This window comes from Colletotrichum fioriniae (genome assembly GCF_027942845.1).
Source record: "Colletotrichum fioriniae strain IMI 355084 chromosome Unknown scaffold_6, whole genome shotgun sequence".
NCBI classification, from domain to species: Eukaryota; Fungi; Ascomycota; class Sordariomycetes; order Glomerellales; family Glomerellaceae; genus Colletotrichum; species Colletotrichum fioriniae.
The window spans coordinates 1,644,162-1,653,379 of record NW_027076842.1 but is presented as its reverse complement, the minus strand read 5'-3'; the positions used below and the strand labels follow the sequence as shown (position 1 = coordinate 1,653,379).

General features: G+C 54.1%; 2 protein-coding genes across 2 annotated transcripts; one reads left to right on the top strand and one right to left on the bottom strand.

The window, feature by feature from the left end:
* Positions 1 to 237: 237 nt before the first annotated feature.
* N0V96_005865 (uncharacterized protein) lies at positions 238 to 2,214 on the top strand (the record flags this gene model as incomplete). The annotated part of the gene is made up of 1 exon (XM_053189514.1): positions 238 to 2,214. One exon carries the CDS (start codon positions 238 to 240, stop codon positions 2,212 to 2,214), a length of 1,977 nt encoding a protein of 658 aa, XP_053052967.1.
* Positions 2,215 to 5,717: 3,503 nt separating this feature from the next.
* CPA1 (Multifunctional pyrimidine synthesis protein CAD) lies at positions 5,718 to 7,158 on the bottom strand (the record flags this gene model as incomplete). Its single annotated transcript, XM_053189516.1, has 2 exons — positions 5,718 to 6,899; positions 6,970 to 7,158. The coding sequence occupies 2 exons, from the start codon at positions 7,156 to 7,158 to the stop codon at positions 5,718 to 5,720; spliced, it is 1,371 nt and encodes a 456-aa protein (XP_053052969.1).
* Positions 7,159 to 9,218: the final 2,060 nt, after the last annotated feature.

Here is a 9,218-nt window from a genome sequence, read left to right as displayed (position 1 = left end):
GCAATTTTTCAGGTCGCGACGACGCGCCTCAGAGCAATCAAGTGTCTTCACCTAGGCTCATCACGTTCACGTCCTGCAACTACAACCCGAATAGGCCAACATCGCTTTTTTCCATCATACGAAGATCATCTTACCAACGCTGAGCGCACCCCCCAACACACGCACCTGCTATACAAACATTCCTACGAGTAGTCTAGCTATGCGCCAGCTTTTGCGCCGAACCAGCAGTTATTCATCATGAACTGGAGCAAGCAAACCGTCGTTCAACTCAAGGCGGAGTTGAAACGCCGAGGACTCGCCACCGCTGGTCTCAAACAGGAGCTCGTCGAGCGACTGACCACTAGCGACGAGGCCGCAGAGGAGGAGGTGCAGGAAGAGACACAGGAAGAGGCACAAGAGGAAGAAGAGGCTTCCCAAGAGCCTGAGCCCCAACCCGCCGAGTCTACGGAGGCGCCTACCGAACCTGCCCCCATCGACACCACTCCCGAAGCTGTTGCCGATCTTGAGACTACACCTGCGCAAGCAGCTGTGGCAAGCTCCGAATCCAAGCCCGAGCAATCAGCAGCCGAGCCCGCAACCCAAGATACGAAGACGACCATTCCGGAATCAATCGCCGCCGCGAACCCTACGCCACCTGCTCCCGCTGAGATCGCGCAAGATGCGCAGAAACGAAAGCGCCGATCTCAAAGCCCTGCCGAATCGTCAGAGTCTACTCGCAAGCGCATCAAGGCAGACCAAGACCGTATCGAGGCAGACAATGCAGACGATGCACCAAGCGCAGAGTCGATCAGCGTTGCTGGTGTTATAAACCAAGTCAAGGAAGGTGTGAAGGATGTCCTGAAGGAGAGCCTGGAGGGAGGTAGCGGGCTTCTTGAGGATGTTGCGAAGGAGGCAAAGGACACGTCGAAAGACATTGAGGAGCTCACGGAGAGCCATCCTATCGAACAGGATCAGCCGACGACGGAGCCAAACGCCGAAGAAGACACGGAGATGCAGGATGAGCTTAACGGAAAGGTGGACGCAGTGATCGCCGCCGATCCTGGCCATCGACAGGCATCAGTTCACCCCGCGGACGGTCCAGTCACTGATCAGGAGCGACATGAGATTGCGCCAGCAGACGACAACAACGCCATGGAGTACGAAAGAACGGTGCAGCCAGCTATCCACCCTGCCACCAGGGCTCTCTACATCAAGAACTTGATGAGACCCTTGAAGGAGTCCACAGTTCATGATCGTCTTGTTGAGCTATCAACTCCTGCTGGCGCGGAGCCCAACTCTGACGATGTCGAGGACGTATACCTGGACTCCATCAAATCTCATGCATTTGCAGTGTTCAGAACTACAACACTGGCTTCGCGTGTCCGCAACGCGTTGCATGACGTCACCTGGCCAGACGAAAGCAACCGCAAGCCACTGTCGGTGGACTTTGTGCCACCAGAAAAAGTAAGGGACTGGATTCACGAGGAGGAGGTTGAAGGAAAATCCAACAGAAGCGCTCGATTCGCAGTGCGTTACGACATCGAAGACGATGGATATGTCACCGCCCGCCTGGTCTCTGGTAATGGCGTAGCACCGGCTGAGCCAACTAGGGGTGTACCTTCAGGCCCAGCCGTTAAGGACGTCAACGCCATTCCTCTCGGCCCTCGTGGTGGCCGAGGATTTGAAGGAGCTCCTCTAGGCCCCAGAGGAGACTCCCAGCGTGGTCCTGGTCCTAGACCTCCACGATTGATTGAAAACTTTCCCGGAGGCCCTGTACAAACCACGCGAGCCCACCCTCCGGTCTCTTTCCAGGCCGTCTCAGATGACCTCGTCAGCAGACGACTGCGGAACATGCGTTCTTATTACACCAAAGATATCGATAGAGACATGGGCCCGGAGACTGAGATCAACCGCTACATCTTCGAAGAGGGCGACAAGTTTGTCGACCGCGGTCACGAGAACTTTGTCGGCATCCGGCCCCCACACAGAGAGGCTGAGCGTCGTCGACAGATGGCTGGTGGAGGACCGCCGCCGAGGGGACCGCCTCCTCCAGGCCGTGGTGGTAGACGCAGTGGTGGCAACGGCCGTCGCGGCCCCCGTATGGTCAGCGACAGGTATTTGCCGGGAATTAATGAGAGCGGCCCCTATCGCCAGGGCGACCGTGGAAACTTTGGTGGTTCTCGTCCCGACGGCGGCCGCCGTTTCCGTTCCGACGACCGTGGCAGCCGGTACTAGGAGCCCAAATCATCTGTTCAGGGTGATCGATTCGCTGCTTCGGCTTCCATCATGTCTATGGCTGCATCTCAAACACCTTCCATGACCGCGTTTAGGCCTTCAGTACCTTTGCCTAGCTCTCTCGAGTCCAATCGACAGCAACTTCACAGGTCTGAATGCCCCAACTATTCGGAATCAGACTACTGCAACTGTCCGTGGCGCGTCGATAATGCCAGCGATCCCCAAAATCAGATTACGGACCACTTTCCGCATTGCCGCAACGCCGCTGGCCATGGCTTGTGCTTTTGTCCCCTGCGCACCCGCCCTCTGACGCCCCCGTTGGTCTTTGCAGGCGGACCTTAGTATTCTTCGCCTTCGGGGCCATCGACGGTGATGACACCACCCCCAGCAAGGGAACCCGCGTAGAAGGGGCGACTCGGGGTGTTGGTAGTGGAGGATGATCCTGAGGTCGACGACATTCGTGAAGAGGTTTGGATACAGCAGGCTGCCGAGGCGCTGGCACGATTACTTCGAGAATCCCCAACTTTACGATGAACTTAGAGGTTGTTCTCATCCTGCCCCACTCTCCTCCAGAGCCAGCCGGAAGATTGTGGCAGGCATTCAGGACGAAAACGAAGAAGGAAACTGGTCATTGTAGAGGAAATGCGTCGAGGGAGCCCGTCGAGAGAATGGGTCACTTATTACGGAGCATTAAGCACAAGCTCAACAACAACAACATCCCAAAATGCGGTTGGGCGGGGTGCGGAAAGGATCAAACGCAAAAAATAGATTAGGTCTAGACTGTATTGTTCTCTCCTTCTTCTTTTCCCCAAACGACGGTTCGAATTCATAGAGAGACGTGGGGACAGGCACATACTCCACGATGCGATACCACTAGCTAATTGAAGAAGCTTCTTGAAAATTGTGAACGATCCTACTGTTTTGATGCTCGTGATTCATGGCGACCTTTACAGCAAACGCCACGGAGTCAAACGCTCTTCAGAAAGTGGACTTGTCTGCACTCAGAAAGGGGGTCCTCTATGGAAGCAATTATTCAAACGTAAGAACTTTGAAAGTGTCTTCGATAGAGTCGAGCCCCAATGCTTCCAGTTTCGATCTTGGAAAAGGAACGCAGTTGACAACGTATTCAGCAAAAGAAGGGAGTCCTTGGGTTGATAGTGCCTCGAAAGCCATGTCTTTGTTGGAATATACTCCGTGTGCCCAGACCAAAGGAGAGGGTACCTAAAGAAGAAGGGGTTCAGAAGTGACTGCGAGGACTCAATGCGAAGTGACCCCATGACCAACCCTCGGTGACAAATTGTTTCTTCTACTCTCTCTTCCAGTCAACCTCCCCTGGCAATGTCCCGCCTGCCTCGAGCAGCCCATATGGTTGCTTTCGTCCTTGGCTTTACTGACCTCCTTTATCTTTCCGGCATTGTTTTCCAACAACCCCGTTCACCCTGAAGATTTGGTTTACAGCCCATCTCAAGAGCTCCTTGTATGTCGCAGGTCTGGAGCCGTCATCTTCGGGCTCATGATGAGAGTGGTACGCCTTGTAAGCCGGCCTATCAAATCATCAGCCGTTCTGTCTACATTTCTTTCGTCACTATTGGTGGTGTTCTTACCAGGCGACTTCATCAAAGTATTCCTCAGTGCAGTCCTCTGCGACAGAGCGAGGCACATTTTGGTACTAACTATACTGCTTCTGCCGATCTGATGCCCGCGTTCTTGCAGTTCGCTCTGAAACGTTGGGACACAAGTTGAGATCAATCATATTTCGTAGAGCTTCCTAGGCTTTCTGTTGAGCATCGCTGCCGAACATCCCAAATCCCGACTGTTGAGACGGCAAGGCTGTCGAATTCTCTGGATTGTCCGGGCAGTCTGTGAATATCTTGTAACAAAAGCGAGCTATCCAGAAGCTCTGACGACCTGATTTGGCCGCAATGAAGAGAGTGGTCTTCCTTTGACGAACAAGGTCAGTGATATCCGACGTTTTCAGATGCGGCATGCGAGCATGGTGGCCCTTCGCAGTGGCATATGTCTCTCTTGTTCGACCTGGCCGGGAACTATAGTTGCCTGCTTTCAACTTATTGACATCTTTGATCATGTCTTCCCAGTCAACTGAAAATAAGCAGTTTGTGTGAACAACACGCTTCCCACTTCGCAAAGTTATTTGTGGGCAATCTGCAGAAGGGAGGACATAGGCGTCTTGTGAAATTGTAAAGACTCTGCTGTACTGCCCAAACTTTTTGAACACGTAGCTAAGGTGCAAGGCTAATGTTGACTTGCCACTCGAAGGGCTACCGCCGATACCGATGATGTAGGTTGGGATTTGAGAAGCCTGTCCTTCGATTGCAGTATATTCGCTCGATGCAAGATGTATACGCGAAGGCGGTGGTGGGGAGGCAGATTCTAAGCTTGGCGGAGGAAAGTAGAACACCGGTAGAGAAGACGACTGCGATGGCGAGATGTTTCGATAGGCGCCCACTTCCTTAGAGAAATGTTCCCAATTGAGTCCAGTGGCATTGCGGCTCTGCGTCGAATTCTCAAAGTACAAAGGCGCTTGAAGGAAGGGTTTAGGAGGAAAGATGCCTTCGCTAGGAAGAGGCAGTTGAACTAGTCTTTGCCCTTGATGCGAGGCGTCAGCAGCGCAGAAGTCCGCCTGCTGACCATAGACTGGGTATATCCAGACTTTGAGCAGGGCGTCGATTTCCTTCGACTCCTCTGGTGTGAACAACGGACCCAGCTGCGAGGCGTCGGCAGCGTGAAGGTCCTCCCATTCATCGTAGATGAGGTCCGCCCAGTCATCGTAGATGAAACCATCCATGCCGCTTGATTCCGAAGAGCTGTCCTTGAGATCATCCATGCCGGGTGATGTCGAAGAACTGTCTTTTGGTTGACTCTCGACTGTTGATGTTGTGTTTATGAATACGGGAAAAAAGTATAAGACGTCGAGAAAGACCAAAAAGGCGGTGGGATAGCTGAGACTACGATGCGTTTGTATGTATGTGCCAGAGTGATGTGGAAATGAAGTGCATCTGCTGGAGTTCAGTACCTGAGATCTGAACAAAATCCGTCGATGACTAGGCTGGACGTCGCTCTTGCAACCTTTTCTGCTGCTTCGGACTGCACAATGGATATGCCTACCCTTCTTGTCACTTCTTCCTTCCACGTTGTCAAGACCACTTTTCCAGCTGGGACCTACTATTATCGCGGTTGTACTGGTCGTTAGCTGCTGCTTGTTTAGCCACTTATCACTGGAGATGAACTGGGGAAGAATGATGTTTCCATATGATGAATCTTTTCAGGTTTCAATTTAGGAAAGTAGCTTGTCTCAGAGCTGCTATGAACTGTGTGATTAAAAAAAAAGGAATCATCAAACCCCACTTAATGTGCATGCCCAAGGTCCAAATAGACCCCAAATCAACTGCCGCGATACCCATAACTACAAGACAAAAACCAGAAACCCCGTTTTGCACCAGAACACAAGTAACCCCCGTTCGCACCACACACTATGGGCTCAATTAAGCAGCCGCGGCGAGGGTCGTGGGCTCAACACCGACACGCTCCCTGCTGAGGATGTCAAGCATGAGCTGAGTGGGGCGGTTGTCCTTGAAGATCTTTTCGCTGTCCTTGAACATCTGGACGTTCTCGAGGTACTTGTCAAAGAGGTAGGAGCTGTCCATCGGGCCACCCTTGGCCTCGGGGTGGAACTGGGTGGAGAAGATGGGGCGGGTCTTGTGCATCATGCCCTCGTTGGAGCCGTCGTTGAGGTTTACAAAGTACTCCTTGAAGTCGCTGGGGAGGGTGGAGGAGTCGACGGCGTAACCGTGGTTCTGGCTGGTGATGTGGCACTGACCGGTGGTCAAGTCGAGAGCGGGGATGTTGTGGGCACGGTTGCCGTACTTGAGCTTGATGGTGCGAGCGCCAACGGCCAAGGCGAGGAGCTGGTGGCCGAGGCAAATTCCCATGATGGGAACGGGGGAGGTCTCCATGAGGCGGCCAAGGTTGTAGATGGTCTCCTGGCAGTGAGTCGGGTCACCGGGGCCGTTGGAGATGAAGACACCGTCAAAGTTGCTGGCAACCTTGTGGATGGGGTAGTTGTAGGGGAAGACAGTGACGGAGGCGCCACGGCTGACCAAGCTGCGGAGGATGTTCTCCTTGACACCGCAGTCGATCAGGGCAACGTGGAAGCGGGCGCCAGGGGACTCGACAACGAAGGGAGCCTTGGTGCTGACACGCTTGACCAAGTTGATGGCACCGGGGTCGATGAAGCTCTCGTCCTCGTCGGCGTCGTACTCGTCACCAATGGTGATCCTAGCGAGGGACGAACCCTGCTCACGGAGGTAGGTGACGATCTCACGAGTATCGACGCCAGAGATGGCCGGGACACCCTCACGGGCGCACCAGTTGCCCAAGCTCTCAACGGCGGTCCAGTGACTGTACTGGGTGGCGACGTCGGCGACGACGACACCGGCACACTGGATGTGAGGGGACTCAAAGTACTTGAGGAGGTTCCACTCATCACGCTGGTTGGAGGGCACACCGTAGTTGCCAATCAGGGGCTGGGTGAAGACCAGAATCTGACCACGGTAGGAGGGGTCGGTCATGGACTCGGGGTATCCGACCAGGGAGGTGGTGAAGACGGCCTCGCCAGAGATGTTGGAGTTTGCTCCGAAGGCTCGGCCGGAGAAGACGGGGCCATCCTAAAGGAATTGTTAGCAAGCTTGTTTTTATCATCACCAAGTAGGTAGATAGTTTTCTGCAGTGACATACTCGGATGGTCAAGGTGGCGTCGAGGTTGGCGACGGGGTTGGTGGCACGGGTCTGGGTGAAGGGCATCTTGCGGCCCTTGCTTCCAGCGGCCTGGCCGGAGAGGAATCGGGTCTGAACTCGGAGGCCGGAGCTCAACCCGGCGGCACCGTTGGCCGCGGGCTTGGTGAGGGAAGCCAATCGGGAGAACATGTTGGCTATGGTTTAGGTAGAGGTGTAGTAGAACAAGTTGCTTGTGGTTTGGATAGACACTTTAGGGGCTGGCAGCCTTCCACAAGTGGTCTGTTGGGGGGTGGGATACATGGTCAGTCTCGCGTGCCACATTGGAGGGGCGGTGAGTCAACCGAGGAGTAGTATGCTAACCTGAGAGATAATCCTGAAGATAGCGAGTCAGCAACCGAAATTTAGCAATATTAAAGGTTGACAAGAGGCAATGCGTCTTCAGCGCAAGCGGACTAAACACCAGAGAGCTTCAATTGGGCTATGGGCACCAGCTTGAGACAGAGTTTGGCGGCGGGGTTGAGAGGTATCACGAAGACCGCGAGCTCAGATGAACCACCAAGGAAGGATTCGGTAAGAGAGAAAGAGATGAAGACATTGACATACCTGAGAGGTGAAGACTGAAGGACGCCCGTTCATAAGGGCAGCTTGCAAATGGTCAATCAGTAGAAGAAGGGTAGTGAAATGCTCGAGGCGAGGTTGTGGAGGGATGATGGCTGGATGTTATCTGTGACGAGAGTGTTGCACGATGCGGCAGGATTTTTGGATCTGGAGAAGGGAAAAGGGAAAGAAAAAAGAGAAGGGAAGCGGTGGGAGGAGATCGGGTAGAAAAATAGGAAGCACGAGCGCCGGCCCACGGAGTCACACAGATGGAGCGCAGTAGCCAGGCGTAGGTACATCAGCAAACGGGGCCTCTTTCTCCTCCTCTTCCTCCACCTCCACCACCGCTCACCCCCGTCCAAGTCCCAGGTATTCAACGTCAGGTCAAGGTCAACCTGGCAGGTCACAGCCAGCAGCAGTACTTGGGTTGGGCCGGGCAAATTTTTTTTGGAGAGCTTGTCATTGGACCCTTTGGGGAAAGATCGGTCGCTGATTAGCTAGTCAACCAGTGGAAGGGGGGTCAACGGGCCCCCCGTTGTGAGGATGCCTGCAGGGGAAACTCTCGCCGCACCAAGCTTGGGCTGTCACCAAAGCACCGGGCGGGCACTGGCAGCCGGCAGGTAAACCGCAGGGCAAGGTGTGGTAAGGTAGGTACCTCCCCGCCCCAGCACAAGGGCGCCCGCCTGCCCGCCGATGTCGTTCCTTATCGCGGGGCTTTACATAATTCGCCCAGCCTTTTAGCAATTCCGCCCTTTAATCACTTTGCCCCTGGTTCTTATCAGCCCTGCTGAAGCCGAATTGGACTGGTCCTATCCGTAAGGTACCCTACTCTTGGACAATTACATCACCGCCCGCCGCGCTTTGTACTTTTGTACGGAAATGCTCTGTTCAGAACTTCAACACTAGAAAAATTCTACGCCATGCCATTGAGCCGGCATTGGGCTGCAGAAAGACGCTTTTGACCCAGTGATCGCCTTTGCAGCTACCCGGCACACTATTCCAAAGCTTCATTCTCCCAAAATTGACGCAATATCAGAGTTGGTGGGCTCTTTCTCGTCTTGCTTTTCTCTCGCGCCCTCCCCATCCCGCCGCCGGGTTCGGAGCCCCACTTTCAGCTAGAGCCTACCTTACGCAGTAGGTGACTGTCCCACTGGGTAAGTTCAAACTGCTGACATTGCATACTGTAGACAGCCCTGGGTTTCCCTGTATAAATCGCATAGATGCAAATGCATCCAACCATCCACCTAGGTAATTCACCTCTCCCCGGTTGGGCTAGAACGACTGAACAACTATTCCTGCCTCTTCCAAGTTCCAACGGGGCTGTCAAACGGGGACGCGCATTGGCGGCCGGCCTATCGCAAGCTATCGGGTCCTCCCTTGCCAACCGGAAACGGAAACCCTCGATTAGAGTCCCTTTCAACCCTTTCTCCAGGATCCTGCAGTCTACACCGACTCGGGCCCGCCTGTCTGCGTCCCTTTTGTTCCTGTCTGGACTCTGGAGGGGTGCGTTTGAACTTTGAAAGAAGACAGATGCAGGACCTTGCAGCACCCATCAGCTCGGAAACCCCGGCTCACTCAAGGCGGTCTGCCTTTCTCAACCAATGACTTTTATTACAACATGATTCTAAGCACGTAGCCACGCAACCGCGCGA